This window comes from Electrona antarctica (assembly GCF_951216825.1).
Source record: "Electrona antarctica genome assembly, chromosome: 1".
Taxonomy (NCBI): domain Eukaryota; kingdom Metazoa; phylum Chordata; class Actinopteri; order Myctophiformes; family Myctophidae; genus Electrona; species Electrona antarctica.
Window position 1 is genome coordinate 35,053,984 of NC_136806.1, and position 25,654 is coordinate 35,079,637.

The 25,654-nt window shown below is 42.9% G+C and overlaps 1 protein-coding gene across 2 annotated transcripts in view; it reads right to left on the bottom strand.

Moving 5' to 3' along the window:
• Positions 1-6,876: 6,876 nt before the first annotated feature.
• LOC306924373 (ecto-NOX disulfide-thiol exchanger 2-like) overlaps positions 6,877-25,654 on the bottom strand; it is a 180,954-nt gene continuing 162,176 nt past the window's right edge. For both annotated transcript variants that reach the window (XM_079502868.1, XM_079502867.1), the window contains 7 exons: positions 22,239-22,341; positions 19,761-19,948; positions 16,756-17,241; positions 12,208-12,273; positions 11,564-11,681; positions 10,981-11,066; positions 6,877-8,556 (listed from right to left, as the gene is read on the bottom strand). In XM_079502868.1, the coding sequence (XP_079358994.1) occupies positions 8,425-8,556; positions 10,981-11,066; positions 11,564-11,681; positions 12,208-12,273; positions 16,756-17,241; positions 19,761-19,948; positions 22,239-22,341 (1,179 nt within the window). In that variant the 3' untranslated portion in view covers positions 6,877-8,424. The remainder of the gene's footprint in view (positions 8,557-10,980; positions 11,067-11,563; positions 11,682-12,207; positions 12,274-16,755; positions 17,242-19,760; positions 19,949-22,238; positions 22,342-25,654) is intronic.

The window sequence follows — 25,654 nt, forward strand, 5'->3', positions numbered from 1 at the left end:
GACATTAGACCTATAAACCTTGCTATTCAAATTCAGCGAGTCCCTAAATGCATGTTTCATGTTTTCATTTTAAGAATTTAAATGACTGTCCCAGATTACCCAAAGTATGCCGTCCCACATTCTCATATCTGGAAAAAGTAGGACATCTAAAGATAGACAAGAATTCATAACAATTAGGAACATTATCTTATATATGACTCGACATTCCTCAACATTATTCTTGTCATGAATCCTATGTCACTGACCTTATTCAATTCCCAGGTGTCGGTCCTACCTGCCTGACCCATTTCTGTGACATCACCCTAATGAAGTCACGTATACTAAACATAAATGTTCTGTCAGTGTTACTGTTGACTACATTGTGTGAGAACAGAAATAAACCCACTGGAGCTTAGGTGTCCTAAATTACCCAAATATAGCTACTTTATCACACCAGGCCTGCTGATTTCACAAACCAATGAGTCAAAATACCATGTCTACTCTACACCGTACCAAACACAGGTAGGTAGACTACCAATATATTTACTCACTGGCAGACAACACAACATGTATGCCAAAAGGTTTGTGATGAATCCTACAAAGACAGCTCAAAAAGCACAAATAATGTTTCCTTTACTTTGTCATCTCTCTAAACTCTTTCAATTGTCGCCTGTGCTACTGATGTGGGGGAGTTTGCTTGGCAAGCGCAAATACCTTATAGGCATTCTGAGCTTTCAACTACAGTATACTGCCTTCAGATGGATGCAAAGAGAGAGACTGAGAGGAAGAGCTTAAGCAAGGGAGATAGTAGCTGTGTTTCCATCCAACTGAGACAGAAAGTGAGAGAATACAGAAAAAAGAACATAAGCCACTGTGGTGCCACCATGCCCAGAAACCTCAGAGAGCACAGCGGAGAGCAATTAGTCAACCACCTGTCACTCATTCTGGCTTAAAGTGCATGTAATTCACGGAGAACACCGAAAGAAAAATAAACAAAAGCATTGCATTAAACCTTATTTGCCCCCAGTGCAGACTAATAATTAAGACATCTCTTTAGTTCTAGCTTTAATATTCAGTAGTCCTTGGTTTGTAAGATGCCATTCTAAAGTGCCTATACAGGCAAGAATCACAGGAGCCGTGCTCAGTGTCTGCTGCAGCATCGGTGCCCTGGGAAATTAAGTGTTTTTTTAAGGCCTATCAAGGTCTACGCATAAATAAAAGTATGAGCCGCGTGTGCTGCATTTATTGAGACATGAGTCTGCGTGAGCCAGTCGACCAGCTGTCGGAGCATATCACTGCTGCCACCTGACAAATCTGCTTTCTGAGTGTGTGTAGCGACTATTCTAGTCAATAGGAGGAGCTGTTGTGTTGCCAGCTCATCACGTAATCATGGGAAAATTGGCTTTATGCTGTTTTGTGAGATATTTTGGGTCAGGTGATGCCCTCCCAGACTTTTTTCCCATTAGCAAGCCTGGTGGTCTGTGGCCAATATGGCAGTTGGCAGAGTTGATTGCCAAAGCCATTCATTGAGGCCCCATTGGATGCAATTAGTATTCCTCCTGATACTATGTCTTACCTTGCAGTGATTGTATATTGTGCATTAGAAGCACACATGCATTGCATTGTGTTGCACCACATGGCAAACATTCGTGCACACAATGTGATGCACACAAAAACACAACACTCAATCTGCAGCCTCTCACCTGCTTACTCATGGGAGGCCATACACATAATTAATGCCTTCAGTAAGCAACATGAAAGGGAGAGATACACTATGACTGTATAAAAAGTCACAATTAGCGTTTCTAATTAGTGCCCTGTTGCAATTGCAATGCTACAGCTACAATAACATTCTAGTATCTAGACAGGGGGTGTGGGGTTCTTAAAATGCATGTTCTGATCAAACACAAATATTTTATGTATATTTGTACACAGTAATGAGCAGGGTAATATACAGTATGTCAATACAGGTATATCATGCTACCTTAGAATAGATGTAGACCTATTTGACAGTGCATAAACATAATTGCCTTGATATTGATTAGCACCAGCTGGACACACACACAACACACACACACACACACACACACACACACACACACACACACACACACACACACACACACACACACACACACACACACACACACACACACACACACACACACACACACACACACACACACACACACACACACACACACACACACACACACACACACAGGAAGTCCCGGAAAAGACGTGCTGTGATTGGCCAGTAGTCACTTTACTTCCCAGAATGGGGATGCGGAGGAGTCGCATGAGTGACGTCACTTGGGTAGCGACGCAGCGTGCCTTCAGCACTCTTCCTGCGCACTTCCTCCAACGAACCAACATCATTAAGGAAAGTTTGTGTACTATGTCAACTTTTTTTTAAAATAATCTGGGGACCCCCCAAAATAATTTGGCGACCCCCCGAGGAGTCGCGGACACCAGGTTGAGAACCCCTTATCTAGACAATTGTTTGCTTCCAATTTTGTGCCATTTCATGCTCCCCCATACAGAAATAGATCAGTGAGTGCTGGACAGAGCCCTGACCTTAGACTGAGCTTCTCTTCTTCCCAGCTAAGTCCTGCCCGATGCGGGAGCTAACTATTTCCGTAGACAACGCCCTGGTAACGTCTGTCCCAACAGCCAGGAACCTTGGTGTTGTCCTGGACAGTCAGCTCTCGTTCAAAACTCACATCACAGCTGTCACTCGATCCTGTAGGTTCACACTCTATAACATACGACGAATTAGACCGTTCCTCACCCAGGAATCATCCCAGCTCCTAATCCAGACAACAGTCCTGTCAAAACTTGACTATTGTAACTCTCTCCTTACTGGCCTACCGGCATGTGCACTGAAGCCTCTCCAACTGATCCAAAATGCCGCAGCTCGCTTGGTCTTCAACCAGCCAAAATTCTCACATGTCTCCCCCCTGCTCCGCTCCCTGCACTGGCTCCCGGTCGCTGCCCGCACAGAATACAAAACTCTGATGTTGGCATTTAAAGCAACCAAAGGTATGGCTCCCCCATATCTTGCCAGCATGATTGAACCCTACAAACCCTCCCGCGCACTCAGATCAGCCAACGCAGGGAAGCTGGAAGTACCCTCACTAAAAACGCCGGGACAACGCTCCACACGTCCCAAACTCTTCTCCCTTCTGGCCCCAAAACTGTGGAATGCACTTCCCGTTGCAATCAGAACTGCAGCATCACTCCCGATCTTCCGCCGTAGTCTGAAAACCCACCTTTTCAGACTCCATCATGGCCCATAGCACTTACCCTACCCCCCTTAGACAGCACTTCTTAGACTTATATAGCATTTGAAACAGACTTATAGCATGTCATGTAGACAGCACAATAAGTGCATTGTATGTAGTCATAGCACTTCATAGTATATATGTACAGCATAGTATAGCATATATGTGTAGTTTATATGTATAGTGTCATTATATAGATATGTTCTAGTTATAGTTTATATGTATAGTGTCATTATATAGATATGTTCTAGTCACGTTCTTAGCTTACGCATGTTTCGCGATAAATGCATTTTTACATATGTGATGTATTCCCATGCTTTTTGTTCTTGCTTATTGTAAGTCGCTCTGGATTAAGAGCGTCTGCTAAATGCCTAAATTGTAAATTGACCTTAAACACCTTTGAACATAATTGAAAACGTTGTAGCACTTCAAACAAACATCCTGTTAATAAGCATTAATTAACAGTTCATAATGGCAGTTATACATACTTATAAGATGCTTATCAATCTTATTTGTTAATAATTGTTGTTATAATATAACATAACAATTATTAACAATTAATATTATTTTAACACATCGATTTATAACTGCCTTATTAACCGTTATGTAATGCTTATTAACAGGATGTCCGTAAAAGTGCTACCAAAAAGGTAGAACGTGGGAGCCACGTCTAATTGCCCAACATCAGTGTCTGACCATGCTACAGAAACAGGAGATTGGCAAAGCTTAATTTAATAATTTACTTACTAAATGTTCCTTCCAGTGAAAAGAACAGAACAGAACAGTGGAAAATCCTAAAGTAGCAAAGGGGACCAACTAACTCCATATGAGCGCTCATTACTTGCTTCCATTTAGCCACAAGACCATTAATGATGCCAGGGGAGGGGGGGGATCTCCTTCTCAAATGTATCCCCCTCTAGTGAGTGGGAGGACACAGTGGGGGAGGGGGGGGGGGGGTCTCCCCCTCTAGTGAGTGGGAGGACACAGCCATACGTAGGCAGTTTGGGTTGAATCACCCCCTTGAAAAGCGTTCACTTGAATCCAATCCACCTTGAATTGAATTAATGAGGAGGGTCCTTGCACCGCGGCGATGAAAAGATCACGAACGGCATTCGCCAGGGACCGCCGGCGGATTTAATTAGCCCGTGTTTACCTCTCTGTGTGATGCAACACTACTTTGTGTACACACACACACACACACACACACACACACACACACACACACACACACACACACACGCTGTAAGAGTTGAATTATGGATGCATTCCGTCTAAAATCCCACAGGAATAGAAATTCCGTTGGGAGGAAACACTTGACAGTAAGAAACTTTTGAAAGCAAATAACTTGCACTGTATCATCTTGTGTGTGTGAGCGAGAGAGAAGCAAAGGGGAGAGTGAGGGAACGAGAAGGAGAGTGGGGAGAGCAGTTGTGTGTGACTCCTACACTATCATTTGTCATCAGGGCTGTTCTGTCAAGTGCTTGTGTGGGGAGGAGAGGCCCTGAGATACACATCATCTCTCCAGCCTACGTGCATCAAGTAGCATACGTCTGCCGTCCACCTCCATCCCATACCTTCTGCTGCGGCAATGCATCATGATTTTTTTTTTTTTTTAATCTACGGTCAATACCACTGCTGGGTATTGAAATAACCTGCCTGTCCAATCTTCAGCACAAATCACGATGCTGCTGCTTTTGTGAATGTCCTAGTCTGGTGAAATGGAAATAACGATCTTTATGAAAACAATTGTGCTTCTCAAAAACAATGTTGGCGTGGTAAGAGAATAGAGATGTTTTTTTTGTTAAACATGCATGGACTTTCAGCTTTTCATGAGTCTCACTTTCACTTTACAAAGCAGATGCAGAGAACAGAAACAAATGGAAAGATGATCCGCTCGCTGTGGCGAGCCCCGATGGGAACTAGACAAAAGAAGACGACTTTTACTTTACCAGGCATTTTCAGGCTTTAATGGCACGGGGCGCTTCCGTTTCATGATGTCATGTACAGTACATAGCTGCATGACCTGTGATTTGTCTACTATTGCGGGTAGCAGGGACAAGATACATTACATACGTAGATACTAGATAGATACGGTGGCAGTGGCTCAGGAGAACCGGAAGGTTCCCATATCCCAAGCTCCCCAGAGTTAGTGTCGGAATATCCTTGAGTAAGACACTGAACCCCTAATTGCTCCCGATGAGTAGGCTGGTGCCGTGCAGTTTCCTCCGCCACCGGTGACCGTGTATGTAGGTGTGTATGTGTAGGTGTGAATGTAATGCACATTGTAAAGCTCCTTGGATAAAAGATGCTATATAAATAGCACCATTTACATACATTAGACAGCTTAGCTTACTACCACGTCTTATGAAGGTACGCATGCGACCTCACAAGAACAATACACGATCTCAGTACTCACACATTGCCAGGAGACTTGCAGTACCAGTATTGCTTTCGCCTCCTTACATCTGACATAGCCTGCAAGCAGAGTGCATTGGAGACATTATAGCAGGGATCTGCCCACACAAATCCACATCTCATATTTGAGATGGGCTGTCTGACGCCACTTTTGTTCCACCCACCTGCAGTATACAACTCTGGTCCAAAAAAAAAGAAGCTCCTTCTAATACTGAACAACTGAATAATACATAATTATATGGGTCTGTGGAATGAGAGAGTCGCAGGGGTAAAACAGACTCATCATTACACATGACTAATTCAGGTGTTCCGTACACAGAAACTCCACAGCGTTCAGCGAGATGATTAACAGTCATTAGGATCACTCGACTGTGAGCTTCGGGGAGGAACCTCTGGGTTCAGGCCGGTGAGGTGAGGACGCCCTCCCCTGTATGTAGGCTACTGCTGCTTAATGCATGATTTGATGCAACCACACACATGCATGTATGTATGTATGTATGCATGCAGAGTAGTTGCCCACAGAGATGGACACATACACACTCACCAGATTTGCTTTGGCAGAGTGCTCGAAGTGTGGTCTTACAACCAGCCTTGGGAAGAGCTAAAAGAAACAACCGCAGACTTGGCATTCTGTGTGTGTGTGTGTGTGTGTGTGTGTAAGCCTCTCAGGCTTGATGATAGAGGTTGGGAGGGTGAAGGTTATGCTGCTGGCGCCCGCTTACCAAGTGGTCCAGGCGCACGCCTGAAGGTTATGCTGCTGGCGCCCGCTTACCAAGTGGTCCAGGCGCTGCTGGCGCCCGCTTACCAAGTGGTCCAGGCGCTGCTGGCGCCCGCTTACCAAGTGGTCCAGGCGCTGCTGGCGCCCGCTTACCAAGTGGTCCAGGCGCTGCTGGCGCCCGCTTACCAAGTGGTCCAGGCGCACGCCACATACAGTATAGGCTTTGGCTTGACAGCACATTGCGTGTTCGGGTCCCTTTGCTGCGGCGTATCTCACCCCTTCTCTCTCTCCCCGTTTCCTGCATGTCATTCTTCACTTGTACTATCAATGAAGGTAGAAAAGCCTAAAACAAATCTTTAAAGAAGGTCATGCTGCTTAGCTGCATTTATTCGCACGCGCGTACATGCATGCATACACACACGCGCGCACACACACTTTTCCAAGGACCTACACACAAAACAGCCCATTCTGTCCATTCTCCTTTCCGTTTTTTTAATCAAAAATATCATCCAAGCATTTACAGTATGAAAACAAATTAGTCTATGCAACTTTCTATCGCTTTACAGAAAAATGAAGAAATATATCCATTTTGATCTACTTTACAAACCAGCGACGGGGAAAAGGAGAGAAAGGGGAGAGAGAGCGAGAAACAGAGGGTGATAGTGTTCAGCAGACCCTGGTGACCTCCCCAATGTAGCCACCCACATGATAGCCCCACTGAACCTGTCACAGGCGCTCAGACTGTGACAGCAAAACAGCAGGCCTGTGGGCCAACAAACCTTTTAGCTATAGAGACCCAAAAGAGAAATTAGACCCAAACTATAGTGAAAATAGCAGATCTACAAGGTCACAACGCGGCGGGCTTGTGGATCTGTTTATTACACCTACTTCTTAAACGTGTTTTTTCTTAATGCATTTATGGATATTATTTTATTTTTTTATTATTTATGAAATACTTTCGTTTTGAGAAATTGAATTGTTTTTATTAGATGAAAAGATGGATTGTTTTGGTTTGCCTTTTGTAAAATCTTTTTTAAATGATATATTCTTGTAAATGTAGGAAACAAAAAGAGGGATATTTACTCCACAATTGGGTCTCGACCCACTGTTTGGGAAACGTGGGCAAACAGACAACAAAAAAATCCTGTTGGAAATTATTTTTCTATGTAGGGCTGAGATATATGGACTAAAAATCTAACGTCACAATATGTTTTTGACCAAAATACGTCCATATCGATATTGTGAGGATAATATACATGTTCTTCTACATTTTTCTTTTCACAAAGTCAAAAATAACCAAAATAGCAATCTCACGGCGTCACATTGTGTAGATAAGATATTTTTGGCCATTTTAGACAACCTTTCACAATGTTTGAAAGTATAAAACAAAACTAAAAAAGAGACAACACTAATGCCATATCACATCACGATATTGATATAATATCGATATATTACCCAGCCCTATACTTCTCGGCCATTCGCCGGCGGTCCTCGACAACTGTAACGTCTAAGAATATTTTGCAGACTCTGAGGGACAGAACAAAAAAAAGAAAGAAAAAGAAAGGAAGAAAGAAAGAAAAAATAAACAAGCGTGTTCCGAGTTCATGGAGCTTCCGCCACGGTGGCAGGATGTAATTCAATGTTCCGGCAATGCTGGAGTTACACTATCTACGTTATGTGTACCACTGCATATACCCACTCCATTGTCTCTGACTCTGACATGCCCAGACATACGGTCTCTCCCTGAGACCCTATGTCCTTGTCTGGTCCAGTGTCCTACGTTCACTGCATGTCCAGTGAGTCCCCTCCAGAAATCTCCCTGTCCCTAAATGTTGTTCTGCAATGTCCTCCTCCATGTCCACCGAAAAGTGTGCCGTTTTATGAGTCCATGTTTGTCTTGCGGTGTCATCCTATGTCCCAGCAGTGTGCTCCTGTTTTAAGAGTGTAGAGTAGGTTGTCCTGCGGTGTCATCCAATGTGTCCAAAGCAGAAGTTTGCTTTGTTTTAATATATATATAAAAGAGTCAGTCTATGTGCTCTTGATGCTCTGGAAACCACAGAAGTTCCAGCGTTTCTCCAAGCTGGCTCCCACCCCCTTCAGCTCCTGTTTGAAGGTGCAGGGCAGCCGAGAGAGCAGGGCATCCACCTCACCAGGGTTAACCTGGACACAGAGAGAGAGAGAGAGAGAGAGAGAGAGAGTGGTTAAATGGTACAGAAAGAGATACCGTTTAAAACACATGGCTTCACACCATCCATCACTCATTATTCATACTGTATGCTCAATTCCACCTCGACCTGAGAATCACATGTGTGACATCATGGCCCGGTAAAGGATGACTCCACATATCATGGTTTTACATTAAGCTGTCTCACAGCGACCTAGACACACCCCACAGTGTCTTAAGGAGCATATCGTCTCTGTCGGATGGAAACCTCATATGTCAAAAACTAGATTCAAATTTTTAAAAAGAGCAAAAATAGCAGATCCATAAGCTCGAGCTTGCGGGTGTGCTACTTTTGAGTGGCGATAGTAGTATGATCAAGTAGGGCATTCATTTATGAAAAAACACAACAAGTTGAATATGGAGATAAGAGGTTTCTGCCCGACAGTGCCAAAAAGTACATATACACCACTGGAAGAAGAAAACAGTGGTGGTTCTGTACCATGCTCTTCAGTAGTTTCAGCTGATTCTTGCCATTCTGGGTGAAAATTGCCAAACTACAGCATTTCAAATATTATATAGTGTCATATAAACCGTATGTCTGTGAACACCATAATACCAAACAGTACTTGACATTGTGCTGTCAACACACTGTGGTTGAGCCTCCTTCCTACAATATATTATATTATATTCTTGTTGTGTTTGTTATAGCCGGCCGGCACAGTTGAACGTAATTAGTACAGATTATTCTCCTGGAAACCTGTAATGTCATGCTACAGTGATGTTTCCATGCACCTAGGCCAAACATTTTCATTTGAATATAGCCTTGTATTATCTATTATGGTTTTGTATCTGTATCTTGAACGTGTAGCCTTAGTGGTTTGAGCAAGGCTATTCAACTAAATTCTTCAGGGCCCACATTGTCAGAAACCCAAGGGGCTGGGGAACGTGAGCCGGGTCCCTGACGCCAAATCAAATGGGTTCAGATCTGAGCCAAGACTCCTGCAGAAGGTGTGTCCGAAAACGGGAGTCTCCAGACGTAAAAACTGATGAGTTATTGGCTACGTGGTCAAACGGGTCTTTTTGCTGAAGGCAGATGAAATCAGACATTTTGTCCAGGCTACTATGTCAGAATGAAGGATAAAATTGTACTAGTGCTCTATCATCAAGGGAAATCACAGCCCGTGCTGCTAGCTATAGCCATTGCAGATACATAACGATGATGGCTATGAGATTAAATGTCATAGCCATCAGCATTATATTATATATCCTTACATTTTAATGAATAGCAAAAGAGATATGGGCTCCACAAAAGATGAACTTTCTCTTCAATCTGTTTTTAGAACGGCAATCATTGTATTGCGTTGCAAGAGCACTTGGGGGTTATTTTATTACAAAAGCTTTCAAAGAGAGCAATGTGGAATTGGCTTTTGTCTTCTATTACCAGACGCACATCAACCAAACAACAATTCGGCCATTAGTGACACCGGAACTGTACAAACACATTAAAAAGTCAAACAATCTTAAAATTTGCTTCTGTGGAGGAATACCAATAGTTTAATTTGAGTGTCCCTGGTTTCAGTTAACACCTTGCTTGCCCGGACCTATTTCATCCATTTAATCCATGTGCCCATCATTTATAGCGCCCGGACCACTTTTACCAGCGCACCGGAAGTTGTTGTGAATGTCTGTGTAGCAGCTAACAATAGCCACACCACTCTAGAGTCGATCGACAACAACGGGAGGTAAGAATAAATCTATCGCGACTAGCGACTGGACCGCGGAAGGCTGTCAAACACAGGATCAGAATTAGACGGGATGATTTAGATCGGGAGTTATGAACGTTTTAAGATTTTCGTTTTCGTCAGCTAAACAGGCAGGGAACATTTTCGATGACGTGTCACTCTTGCGTGTCATCGAGGATTGGGCAACAAGCGCTCCTAGGCTGTGGAGCGATGCGATCGGTTTTGATATCACTAATCCCTATTTATCAATCTCCGCCTTGGGCACTTGACCATGAACTTGAACTTGACAGAGATCTCCGCCCCGGGCCTCCAAGGTGTTAAAGAGCTACTCTGTGTCAGTGGAATGGTTGGTAAATGCATTAGGGGTCCTTGGAGGTGTTCCAGGGGGTCCCCAGCTTAATTAGTTAATAGTCTGAATCATTTTAACCAATTTATCCATATTTCATACTTTTGGCTATTCAAAAATAACAGATGTAGGTCTACAAGCTTGTATATCAGTTATTTTTGACAATACAAAAATATACGTATGTCAGCCCTGTGTGTGCATATCTCAATGAATCTAGGTTGGCAGTGCGTGCATGCGACATACGTGCGTGCGCAAGCCTGTGCATGTGTGTGTGTTTGTGTGCCAGTACAAAGCTAGCAGAGGACAACCCCTGCTGTGTCTGCGTCCAGTACCTTGGTGCCCAGGCACTGTAGATAGGAGCAAAGGTACTCGATGCTGGCTCCAAACGGATGGACATGGAGGAAGGTTGAAATGATTCCTGAGGAGGTGCAGAAAAACACAAGGCATGCAGAGATGTTAATCACACTGTCAGTTGAACATACACGTTCATTTGTAGAGCTGAAAGCCGTCGCCTGCTGAGCCTGATGTAAAAAACAACAACCACCACCACACAGGCATATTCGATAACATCAATAACCAACTCCTATTCTCTCCTCTGACTGATTATAAAATGAGCGTGGAGGCGTCAAGTGTCTTCTTCCTCCTACACATTTTAAGATCTGACAGTGTTTAATGATAGCTTTGATGCTGTTGTTTCTCATCAACGCTGCCCATAGCAGCTGCTGTTTGAGCATTTCTTCCAATTAGACCAATTACCAGCTTTAGTCAGACGACTGTCCTGGAGACATGTAACCCTCCACCTCTGCTAAATAAAAAAAGAACAGCAACACAAATATTTGAGGGCCCAAACTATGTTGGAGTGAATCAGTCCTCATTGGTTTATATTGGTAGGTGTGAAGACGTGTGTAATCATACCAACAAGCAGGGCTTCTCTCTGGGAGTTGACAAGACTTGGGGCAATCATCTCTGGGGGGCCATCCTTCTCCTTCTCCTGACTGCAAGACACCACTGATGGTTCTGCTGTCATCTCCTCCTATGTATGTGCGTGCGTGCACGCACATACACGCACACACACACACACACACACACACACACACACACACACACACACACACACACACACACACACACACACACACACACGCACACGCACACGCACACGCACACGCACACGCACACGCACACACACACACACACAATAAACTCAATGGGATTGTTGCTGGCCACCAGTGGTGGATGGTAAAAGAACATAAAACTCAAGTACAGTACTTAAGTGTGGAGTATTTCCTTTTACTTATACTCCACTACAACTCAGATACAAACATTGTACTTTTACTCCACTACAATTATTTGAAAACTTTAGTTATTAGCTACTTTTCAAATTTGGATTATTATTACAAAACACACATGCATGCATTATCATGGAATGTGAGAGAGATCTGTGAGGAGAGAGAGAGAGATTGCAGAGAATATTGTCTGCTGGCAAAACCTTGAATTTTTTTTAATAAAAACTTGAAAATAAGAGACGTGAAGAGGGTTGGGTTCTTGCTGTCGCTTACATCGGTTTCATCAACACTCTCCTCCTCATGCCCTTGGTCATCTGGCTTTGATGTCTCTGGCTGCAGCTAAATTGGAAACAAATTGGAACAATTAAAATTAATGTAATTGTTACACAATGCAGTCAAACACAAATAAACACATGAACATGCACACAGCGTGAACAGACTCTCACACACACACACACACACACACACACACACACACACGTATATTCATGTAAGCACCCCCCCCCTCCCCCCCACCCTCACAAGTGACTAGAAAAGCACAGTAGGATAGTCCCGATTTTTTTAACAGGCAATTAGTCTGGCTCCACCCCTGAATCGCTACCATTAAAATATGTCCTGGCGATTGAACGAAATGAAAATTCAGACTGAGTGTCAGGCTAACAGGCAATGGGGATAATCAATCAAATACAGAGCACATCCACTAGGAATATAATTATCTTTTTGAATACCGGTATATATTTTTAAGTATAAACAAATTGGTTTCTTATTAAACCTGACAGTGAGATTTAGTAAAAAGAGCTACTCAGAGTTGGCATTGAGTTGGGGTTCCAGGGTAAGTGTTTTCTACAAATGTCTGTCTCAAAGTGAATGATTATTATTTATTTATAAAAAAGAATTAAAAGTTGGTGAAATATGCTTGGAAATAATACTTTCCATTTTCTTTTTTATGATTTATGGCCCCACACACACATATAGGAGTATGGTGTATGATCGTCATAACATTGTGTGTAATGGAAGTTGGGAAGGAACTTTTTGGTTTTGAGACGGAATTGGACCTGCGGCCTACAGATTAATTTGAGACGAGTTGACCCGTTATCGAGGGAGTTCAATAAAAGACCATTATTGGAGTAAATAAAGATAAGCCTCCATCCATGGGTGTTACTGTCTACAGGGGGAGTTACAGCACAGCACGGAGAGCAGTGAAATCAATACATCGATGGACAAACTTAAGTATCAAAGAAAAAACACAACCTCTTGTATTTGGGAATATTATGGGTTTTTGCCAGACGCCAAAGGTGAAACATTGAGACGGTCGATTTCACAACAATGGCTCCCTTTTAAAAGGGAAACAGGCCACATGGTGCCAGTAACGCTGAGCTCACTCAGTGAAGGGTGGTGACAGCTTGGTGACGGTTCATTGACCAATGAGGGTGAACTGATGTCATGAGGAGTCACTCCGGAGATCTGCTGAACATGGCAAATCAGCCCACAATGGAATGGCTACCGGTCTGGAGATGAAACCTCCTGAAAACTGATTGCTCTTCCTGCCGGTTTGTTTTTTAATGAGACTGTCTCCCGTAATCCATCTCTATGTGCGGATTTAATTAACATATTTACCATGGATCACTGATGGCGACGACGACGACGATACGCATTCCTGTCACAGTCTAATCAAATGCAACACCGTTAAAGATCAACTCTGCCACTCTGGTTGATGTGAATGAAGTGTGACCGTGCAGTGGATTCACTGCCACTCTGGTTGATGTGAATGAAGTGTGACCGTGCAGTGGATTCACTGCCACTCTGGTTGATGTGAATGAAGTGTGACCGTGCAGTGGATTCACTGCAGAATGACTACGCTATTTCACCTCTACTATATGTTGTGTCAAACTGGCAGCATGCTCAGAGGAGTGCAGTCCAGGAGTATGGTGTGGAAAACAAGCGTCAAATATGAAGCAGCTCTCTGCACGAGTTGAGAGCCTCATATTAGTATTATCATTATCCAATTAAACAGCTGATTGATGCTGAAGTTCAATTTAATTGCAGCCCTCCTCCTTGTTATCACACTGAGCCAGATCACAATTAATCCAATATTAGCTTGTTTAATTGGAAGTGTTCATTTGCATCAGTGCTGTCCAGGACAACATCTATCTGTCTATGTGCGAAGGCAGAATAGGACCCAGATACACTGTGCTGCAGGGTGACCAGGTACAGTAACTAGATGAGTGGCTATAGTAGGGGTGCTGAGCTTGTAGATATGCTACCTTTGCAATGAATCCTGAAAAGCAACAGTTTTCAACATTATGAGGCTTCCACCTGACAGAGACGTTATACGTGGCGTCGGTGAAGCCCTTCGATGGTACTGAAAGAACCTCGATCCATACACATTTACTTCCTTTTATGTCCAAAATGTTGGACATACATATTTGGACATTAGATATTTTAGAGGTGACATGAGTAGCATTTTGCTGCTCGTCTCTAGTGAAAACGATTGCAAACTTATTTACATGCAATGTTGTTGGAAGCGCTGGCCGTTTAGATCTCATAACCTGGAGGGAGGGACACACTGGGCCATAAGTATGATTGAGTAGTAGTATAATTTTAAGATAAGGTAAATCTTGCTCAGTATAAAAACGAAAATGCTATAAATTCTTGCAATTGTTACATTGCAAGAATTTACAAAAACATAAACAAGCATGATGGAAAATGCTGGTGCATGGGTGAGTACTATAGTACTCAAAAATTTACTCAGCCTTGAAAAAGTGGTATCAGTGCAATAATAATAATTAGCATGCCAGTTGAACTCATTTCTATCTGTGCCCCTGGGTAGGGCATACAGTGCAGTACAGGAATGCTGCCGTGTGATTGGTACAGTAGCTGCTCTGCGGTGTTGGCAGAAAGGTCAGCAGCAGATAATGTTTCCTCTCCAACAAGCAAGGACATTAATTGGTTTATAGTCGCTTAATTAACACAGTGGTTCTCAAGGTGGGGTCCCTGGGGGGGGGGGGGGGGGGGTCTATAACACCAAGAATAGTGTACAAATCGAACCAAATGGATCCTAACAGGTGATTTTGGTTCCACCTCTACACTATGACTTTTGTGGGTCCATGGCACAACACCACCAAAATGGGGATCTTTGAAATTAAAACATTTTAGAACCTCTGGCTTAACAACTCTGTCATAGAATATAAAGTGACTTCAAGCAAGGAGCTTCTCAAATGGCTGGTGTAATGAATTCACTGGTGATGAGACCCAGCGGTGGCACTTTGCCGCCCTAGGGCCCCTTCCCAACTCGCGCAATTTTATTTTCACAGAACAGGACACAAAACGAACCAGCAATGATGATCCGTGCAGCGGAGGCGGGGCGCGGGGGAGCGCACGGGAACTGGCACGAGAATAACTGAGTCGTGTTTGGTGAGTTTGTGCCGCCTCTACTAACTGCCGCCCTAGGCAATGGCCTACTGTATGTGGCCTATAATATAGGCCATATCAGCACCGGTGCGTCCATATAGGCCCTATATATGGACGCACCGGCGCTGATGAGACCACAGAAGCCAGTGTAGTAAGAGTCTATGAAGCAATTTCACTGATATGACAAGCCGTCAACCAAAGGTTCAAATACTTTGAATATGAACAGCCCTTTTAGTGTTGTATGGTTTTCCCAAAACACAATGTAAAAGGGAAACTCTTGAAAGAACAGAGAACAATGCACAGCTGTGTTTACTTGATATACAGGCTGACAAAAAGCCAGCTAAATAACTAATAAAAGGTTATACATGTTGCACACTGCTTGCATTATAGTAGGCAGTTAATGAGAAAACATGAAATATAAGCAAATAATAAAATAAAAACACAAAAGATGTGATATCTTGCTTTTCAATGTGAATTAGAAAATGTAATGCGTGTTTTTAGAAGAGAATGAATTAGGCTCCCTGAGGAAAGTCAAACAAAAACTGAAGTCGGAAATAAGCAAGGGAATAAGGTTCCCTGTGGTGTACACTGTACACTACACGCCCACTGCATTCATCACATGGTTACAAGATGGTTGTAAACAATTATAAAGATTATAATTTATTACCAACTGTTTCTGATTACCCATTTTGGTGTTTTTACCCTTCAAGACGGAAGCCCATTTTGGTGTTTTTACCCTTCAAGACGGAAGCCCATTTTGGTGTTTTTACCCTTCAAGACGGAAACCCATTTTGGTGTTTTTACCCTTCAAGACGGAAGCCCATTTTGGTGTTTTTACCCTTCAAGACGGAAGCCCATTTTGGTGTTTTTACCCTTCAAGACGGAAACCCATTTTGGTGTTTTTACCCTTCAAGACAGAAGCCCATTTTGGTGTTTTCACCCTTCAAGACGGAAACCCATTTTGGTGTTTTTACCCTTCAAGACGGAAGCCCATTCTGGTGTTTTTACCCTTCAAGACGGAAACCCATTTTGGTGTTTTTACCCTTCAAGACGGAAACCCATTTTGGTGTTTTTACCCTTCAAGACGGAAGCCCATTTTGGTGTTTTTACCCTTCAAGACGGAAGCCCATTTTGGGGTTTTTATTAACCCGTCAAGACGGGAACCCATCTTGGGGTTCTTGTTGCTATGTACAGTATATAGCAACAAGTTTTTCAGAAAACTTAGGTCAGGATTTAGACGGCGTTTTTAGAATCGGCCTCAGTCCTAAATGGGTTGGGTCATTAACATCTTCTAAAATCACCATGAACTAAAAAAAAAGAGGCAAAGGCCGAAGTGGCATTTAGCTAAAAGTTGGATCTAGAGTAGTTGTGTGTGTGTGTTAAAGTATGCATGCATCTGCTTGAACTTACCGGTACTATTGCAGGTGGACTCTGAACCAAGTCTTTGAGGGTCTGGATTTGGTCCTGCAGCTTCTCTGTTTCTTCCATACTCTGTAGGTTATCCAGTCCCTCTTTGAGGGTCTGGACTTGGCTCTGCAGCTGCTCTGTTTCTTCCATACTCTGTAGATTCTTCAGTCCTTCTTTGAGGGTCTGGACCTGGTTCTGCAGCTGCTGAGTTTCTTCCATACTCTTAGTCTGCAGATTCTTCAGTCCCTCTTTGAGGGTCAGGACCTGGTTCTGAAGTTGCTGCGTTTCTTCCGTACTCTGTATATTCTTCAGTCCTTCTTTGAGGGTCTGGACCTGGTTCTGCAGCTTCTGCGTTTCCTCCGTACTCTGAAGGTTCTTCAGTCCTTCTTTGAGGGCCTGGACTTGGTTCCGCAGCTGCTGTTTTTCCTCTGCACTCGTCTCAAGCTCGGCTTCCCGTTGTTTTAGTTCTTCCCTTAACATTATCAGTTGCTGCACCAAGAAAAACACAACAGTTCCTCAGTAATGCATATACAATTTAGCATGCTGTGTGTAACATTTATCAGTCATTAACTGTGGTTCGTACCAAGTCACCGTCTGCCACAAAAGGAGAAAAACAACTGCTTTCATTAGTATTTCATATCTTGTCCTCACTTCCATCCGAGCAGTTTGTCACTGATGTCAATTTAATATACATGCAATTGGCAAGATGTACTCACACAAATGCAAATACATTTGTAATCTGAAATCTGAAAACTATTAACACTAAATTGTCAACATTTATATAGCTCCATTTTGTCCAAAACATTATATTCACCTAGCGCCTAGCGCTTTTCCAAGTGCTCAAAGCGCTTTACAATGGTTCAATCATTCATACATTGGGAGGTGAAGCGGCGAACAGTCGACGCCAGCGTCCTCACTTCCCACATTCACACACCAATGGTGGCAAGCTCACACCGGCCGACTCATTGGAGGCAGTGTAGGGTTCAGTGTCTTGCCCAAGGACACTTCGACATGTAGACAGGAGGAGCCGGGATTCGAACCTCCGACCCACGGATCATTGGACGACCTGCTCTACCTCCTGAGCCACAGCCGCCCCATAAAGCTAAAAAAAAACCTATTCACACACCAATGATGGACCATGCAAGGCATCAACCTGATCATTGGGAGCCGTTATGGGTTCAGTGTCTTGCTCAACGACACTTGAACAGAAAGCCAGAGCCGGGGATCAAACAGACAACCTTACTGGTTCTTACTGCCAGCAGTCTATATTCACAAACACAAAAACTGGATTGTCACAATGCATGTTGCTCATCTCCCACGTCTTCTTGGTCTTGTTAGGTTCTCTTTTTTTTCCAGCCCCTTATGGACATGGAATGAGCAGAGGCATTGTTTGCCTATCTTTGAGCCAGCCCAGCAGTGGAGTCGAATTCATGTGACAACTGATTGGGTGGGCTGTAGCACACAGAGATTTGATTCAAATGTAAAGTGTATTACAAATGTTATTGTTATTATTGTAGCACAATCTCCATATACAAATGGCTACTGAGAACCAAACCGAGATCAGAAAACTCGGTTTGGTCCTATACCTGCAAATTTCAATACAAAGCACTTTGAGGAGTTGCAGGGGGATTTAGGGATGTTGGGAGAATATTCATCAGCTAAGTGCGATGCATTCAGATCGATTTCACACGTTGCAGTTGAACTGAAATTGATCCACATTTATCACAATTCACGAAGAGGAAACAGACAAATTACATGCAGATGATATTTTATGGTAATCATGTGCCTGTTTTATACAACACGTGGACCAGACTTTCCAAACTTGCCATCTTCCAATTCATTAAATCCATTCAGCTAATCTTTTCACAAACGCAGCATGACAGACATATGTTGGCAAAGTAATTACTTTCACAGCAAAACAGCAGGTGTATAATGGATGCTCTTCTTCTTAACAAGAATCTATCATCATCTCCATTACCTGCGACAACTAGCTAGGTGAGGACATGATACATTTAAGGTGACGGAATCAGTTCACAATTCCAAAGGCCCATTTGGAGATTTCCAAACAATGTTTTATGTTCTGGGGAAATTGCATCAGACATCATAAACCAAACACATCAAAACCGAAGAGGAAATAATCTTCTTTCACCCGTTTGATCTCGTTTCACGTCAACTAAACTACAGTCTAGGAACCAGAGGTCATCAATCTACTGGGATTGTGTGGAGAGAAGCCCAAGTAATTGTCGTCCAAAGAACATGTGCATAATGATGACATAGCCATAGTGGACCTAATGATGCCATAGCCAACATAAGTGAGGTCATTGTGGACCTATTGATGTCATAACCAACATAAGTGAGGTCATTGTGGACCTATTGATGTCATAGCCAACATACATGATCTCATTGTAGACCTAATTAAGTCATAGTGGTCTTTCAGCTGACGTCTGCCTAGGAGGTCATTTCTTCAGTGCGTGTGACCTGTCCATGGTAATTGTCTACAACATGGGGTTGCTCTATGCTTCCAGTATTGTTCAAGTATATTAAACAATGGGAGGTTGTGGACTGCTTTGAAGGACAAAAAAGGGGAGTTGATTAGGGAAGTTCAAAGGGCAAAGGTTGTGAGAGCAGCCTTCAATCTTCAATCTGTCTTCCACAAAAGACTGTTTTGAATTGTTTTCAACAATGGGAGCGCCACGTATATTTACGGCTACGCTACGCTAGAAACACCGGTAGCATGTCGAGGGGCACTGAGCATCTCTTCTGTGATGAGCCGTGCATGTCTGGCAGTTTTATCTGGTCGCTTTGCGCATTTGTTTGGATGATTGCTTTAGAAGTGAACCTTGTTTTCAGCTAGGAAAAAGAAAAATGCTTTTTTGGACTCAAACAGAAACATCTGCATGTAAACTCATGGTTTGTCAGTATCTGTATGGTTGTGTGTCTGTGTTGCATACATGTGTGTACTGTCTCGTGTCGATGAAAGACAGACAGCGTGTGTATGGGTGCGCTACCTTCTGCATGCCCTGCAGAGCCTGCTGAAGGAAGCTGAGCTGCTGACGTGCTGTGTTGTCCTCTTCACTGATTGGCTGCTGGTTCTTGCCCTGTTCCTGCTTGAGGAGTTCTACTTCGTTCCTGTAGGCATCCAGCTGGCAGCGAAGGGAGTCATTCTCTTCCTTTAAGGCCTCTGTCTGTAACACAGCTACACGCACGCGCACGCACACGCACACACACACGGAAAATCATCCCTGTTAATTCCCGTTATGCAGTAAACACTCTTTTCACAGTAATAGATTGAGGTCGGTGTATAGCACCATGAATTGCCCTTGACCGGCACATGTCTTAAATTCCGATTCACCACATTATATATTGCACTGTAAAGATATATGCCAGTGCAAACACGCCTGCCTATACACTGCAGTTTCACAGCTGAGTGCAATTTTCCCTTGTTTTGCATCTGATTGCAATTATCCATGTGGCAAAGTAATAACTGTAGTGTATAGCCGAAAATGGAGGGAGATGCTACTAAATGGTGGTCACAAGTAGTAGATCAAGGCAGGACAAAAGAGTAGAATTTGTAGGCAATTGTACAATCTGCCTCAGGTCTAAATGGATTCATGTGGAGACATTTCCATGAACATTGTGACATTTAAAATTATATTGAATTTGTTCTTTGATACGATTACATTTTGTGTGTCCAGCAAAATAGCTGGGGTACGATTTGAGAGTATGACCTCAATGTATGAGACCCGGGAAAGCTATTAATAGGGACAATACACACCCGTTACACAGCCAATACCATCTTTTACCATCAGGGCGACGGTACATGGTACCTTCCCTGCAGGCTAGGGCCTCAAGATCGTTTGTTCCCATAAGTATAGGACTTATGAACAAGCATGCCCCATCTCAGTTCCGTGCATAAAGTGTGATGTGATGCCTCTTGGAACTATGCCTTCTGTTGGCATTGTTTCTTTATTGTCTATATGTACTGTGTGATCTGTTTGTTTGCATATGTTTTATGTATATCCTGATGACTGCTGTGCACAAAACAAATTTCCGAAAGGACAAATAAAGTATCTATCTATCTATCTATCTATCTATCTATCTCTCTATCTATCTTTTGACCAATCCGGCATCTCTGAAGATGATACAAATTGTGACTATTAAGGCCGGTGTTTGTCAATTGGATCTTTCTTGCAATGAGGATTATTTGCATAGAATGGGGTGAGTTTTGCACTAAATGTATAGACAGATAATTTAAATACGTTGCAAATAGCACTGAGACGCTATTTACTTGGCAGGATGCAGGGGTGCATTTCACCTTTTGCGGATCCTATGAGAATTATACAGTATATTTATTAGTTTTAAATTGTCAGTGTTGTAGAAAGGAGACTTTTGAGTTGTATTAATGTACTCAGATCTGTGGATGTGCTGTATTATCAGCTCTGCTCTCCAGCATGAGACTGAGTTGAAGAGATAAGGTTTAGACGTGTACAGTAGGTTTTATGTGGGCGTCCAACAGTCTGCTTTGGAGAGCCCATCAGTGGTGCTGATGAACCTCCAGCTGTGAGTGTTTCTCCCGGCAGGGGGGATGTTTTACTTGAGTGGAGCACTAATCAGAAAGCCGCATCAAGTCTCTCCCCAGAGAAGCCCAACGCTCAGCAAGACACTTAACAATATTCATCCTGTATTACACTATTAAAGCTTGCAAGTTTCTTTTTCAGACAGAAATCATTGAATCATTGTCATCACTAGTAACACCAGAGCATATCATATTAACCCCTTTCCCCCCCAGCCATTCCCACACCATCCAATGAAATGACGGGTTTCTGACAGCCACGTTAATTACGGCTATCTGATAGTCGATGTTGCATGCGTTGCGCACGAGAGGAGCCCTGCACATACATTTGCATGCTGATTGGAGAAGGCCTCTCATTATCTGATGACAGGGATCAGAATTATTCAAAAGCAGGGATGAGAGCAGAACGAATCAAAACAAAGTAGAAACCGGGGGAGAAAACAGAGAGATGGAGGCAACACAACATCTGCTATCTGTGGCTGCGTGTTGCCCTGGTGACCATTCTGGACTGTTATTAGACATCAGCAGTGCTAGTGCTTTCTTTATGATTCAGTGCAGAGAAACAGGCTCCTTTGAGCAAAGACCAGGCTCTTATGGCCCTTCAGTGGGACTTCAAATAGCCTGGAACCAGCCAGCAGCTGGCACAAACACATACTCCATCGCTCGCACTCACGCACACACACGTCTCTAGTGTGTGCATCCATTTACAAAACGCTCATACAGCTGTGAGCATCCAAAGGAAATGGCTTTGAGTGGCATTGAGTGGAATGTCTTTTATTATTATGCATCGACTGATCACACTGTACAAGCTGCCAAACCTTTCTTTCAATGCACAATGTATGCATGCACGGCAAGTATTTATGATACAGACGTCCAAAGTATGTGCGTGTGTTTGTGCATGTGCGCCATATACCTGGGTCTGCACCGTTCACATCTTCCATGTCGTCGTCTGACATCTCCATCTCCTCCTCTCGTCTGATGTCCATCAGCTGCGCGTTGTGCAAGTTCCTGATCTCCTGGAACACAACGACAGCCAAAGAGGAGCAGAGTTAATGATCTATCTCACAGCAAAGGCACTCATGGGCGATGTAGTTTAGATGCTTGTAGTTTCTAGCCAGTCAGGTTGGACTACAGAGCTGGGTTGTTCAAGCAAAAAAAGAAAAGAAGAAAGAAATGTAAGAGTGTGATCAGTTTCGTCATCTCTCCTTTGCTGTGTCTGCAGACGTAATTCACAAGCAGGAAGACTGGTAGTGATGGGATGTTTCCATCTCAACAGACAGCAATAGAACAAAGGAGAGTAGAAGAGTAAAGAGGAGATGGTTGGTCTGGGGCTCAGGGCTTTATCTCCCTCTGGCACAGAAACAAGGCAGATGGAAGAAGCTGGAACAGCTACATTAAACAGTATTACACTGCATTGTATTGTTCTGTTGGGAAACATCAGCAATGATTCTTTAACACAGGTTCGTAACACCATAGTGACAACACCATGGCACATAGCAAAACAAAACAAAAATAAACACACACACACACACACACACACACACACACACACACACACACACACACACACACACACACACACACACACACACACACACACACACACACACACACACACACACAGACAGAGATCTCAACTTCTGAGAATTTCAACACGTTCACAGTGCTAGACCGTGTCACATACACAGAGAGGGCGATACAAAGAAACTGGAGCAAGCTGTGCGATGTGGCACCAAATTGGCAGTTGAAGATGAAGCATCCAACCATCCATTACTAGTTCATTGTGGGGTCGCATCCTTGACAAGCGTGCAAGCAAAACCATGGATTTGTCTGCTCAAGCAAAGGGCTACCGAATACCGATAGCGCTTGCATTTCACCATGACCTGCTGTGAGTACATTTAGATTTATTGCCAGCCAACTGAGTCACAACAAAATAACAAATCAGTGTTGTTTTCTTCGACTGAAACTAAGATGAAAAATGTTCGTCGACTACCTTTTTCCACTGACGAAAACTAAATGGAAACAATGGAACAAATAAAAACTAGACTAAAATGTTAGGAAGGGACTATAGTTGACAGGAGATACAGTATAAGTCATTTTACACACGTTGTGAGCTTGTAGATCTGCTATTTTCAGCATGTGTAAAAACAGCCATTACAACGGCATCAAGGCCCGCCAAAATACATTTTAGTCGACTAAAACTAACACATTCCGGGTGACTAAAACTAAATGAAAACTATTCAAGAGACTGACTAAAACTAAAATTTGCTGCCAAAAACAACACTGCAACAAATGCCATGCAGGATTGTTCTGAAGTGCCCATTTGTATTGGTGCAGTACCATTTGTATTGGTGCAGTACCATTTGTATTGGTGCAGTACCATTTGTATTGGTGCAGTACCATTTGTATTGGTGCAGTACCATTTGTATTGGTGCAGTACCATTTGTATTGGTGCAGTACCATTTGTATTGGTGCAGTACCATTCCATTGTAACAACGGGGGATCAGGGGTAGAGTGGCGAGATGAGAACCGTGGGATTCCCAGGTTTGATCCCTGTGGGCTCCCCCAGAGGTAAGTGTCGAGGAGTCCTTGAGCAAGACTGAACCGCTGATTGTTCCCGATGTGCAGGTTGGTGCCTTGCATGGTTTCCTCCGCCATCGGTGTGTGAATGTGTGTGAATGTAATGCACTGTGTATAGATGTAAAGTGCTTTGGATTAAAGCGCTACTATATAAATGCACCATTTAACAATCGATTCGAGTAAACAGAATAACGTTAGGGTGTGTGTGTGTGTTTCTCTATATGTGTTTCGCTATGCTCAGCTGTATGTGTGTTTCTATATGTGTGTCTCTGTATGTGTGCATGTTTCTCTTTGTGTCTCTGATAGGTCTTTTTATGGTATCATGCCCAATCTGATCAGTTATGACCCCGGCTCCACCACAAAAAAAAGAGAACTCCCTTAATAGTCCGGCAGCCGACATGCTTCTTTTGTTTAAAGTGAGAAATTTGGTACAGTATATAGTCTTTTTTATTGGCCTAAAATATTGTCTATATACATACATTCATGAATCCACTTGCTGACCGGCTGTTAGTATTGGGCAATCTTTGTTATAGGGGTTTCTTGTGACCCTACCATTAAAGGGATAGTTCAGATTTTTTGAACTTAAGTTGTATGAAATACTTGCCATTAATATAGTGGTTGCAACTGTATTAATTGATTGCCCGAGTCCCATGGTGGGAGTTCTGCTCTGGTTTTGGTCAATATTAAGTAGTTCCGGTCATTTTGTGGGGGGCACTGGGGCCACGCAGTAAAAGTAAATTAATCCACAAAACGAACGTAATTTGTATTGTTGACCCATTTCTAAAATATTAGCGCGACTTTCGTTCAACTTTGACCCCTCTATCACATGGAACTATTTTTTGGGCGTAGTGATATGGACACAAAAAACATAGTTATGTGTGATAGAGGGGTAAAAAAAAGAACGGAAGTTGCACTAATATTTTAGAAATAGGTCAACAATACTAATTACGTTAGTTTTGTGGATTCATTTACTTTTACTGCGTGGCCCCCAGTGCCCCCCACAAAATGACCGGAACTACTTGATATTTCACCAAAACCAGAGCAGAACTCCCACCACAGGACTCGGGCAATCAATTAATACAGTTGCAACCACTATATTAATGGCAAGTATTTCATACAACTTAAGTTCAAAAAATCTGAACTATCCCTTTAACATCATATGGCTGGCAAAAATGTCAAATTTTATTTTTGCTTTTAGACTATATCCGTGGTCATCATATGGGCATACCTAACAATGGATGCCAAAAAAATGGGCAAATTCTAATTTGTGTGTGTTTTTATATCAAAAGTCCATACAAATATTGTTTTAATTACTTCCTGAAACCGAAAACGTGCTGCGTGATGACGTGTAGAGATACACATCAATAAAACGTGCTGCGTGATGACGTGTAGACTGTAGAGATACACATCAATAAAAGCCAATAAAAATGAAGCTCACCAGTTTGTTTCCTATACGTTGTCCTCCTCCTCCACAGCTGGTGTTGATTAAAGAACTACTCCGTTTTTAATCCAATTCAAGATGACATCCAGACAGTGTATTACTTGTTTTAAACTTAATCATCACGCTAAAATATGTATATAGCTTGTGTACAGGTTAGAAATAATCCACTGTCTTTTCCCCAGTCTCCCTGTCACTTTTGTTTACAAACGATAAAATAAAATGGTTGCCCTACACCTTTAAGTAGCATGTGACATGTCAAACTAGGGGTTTTTCAAAACCCCTAGTGCACAAAATACACTCCTTGGGCT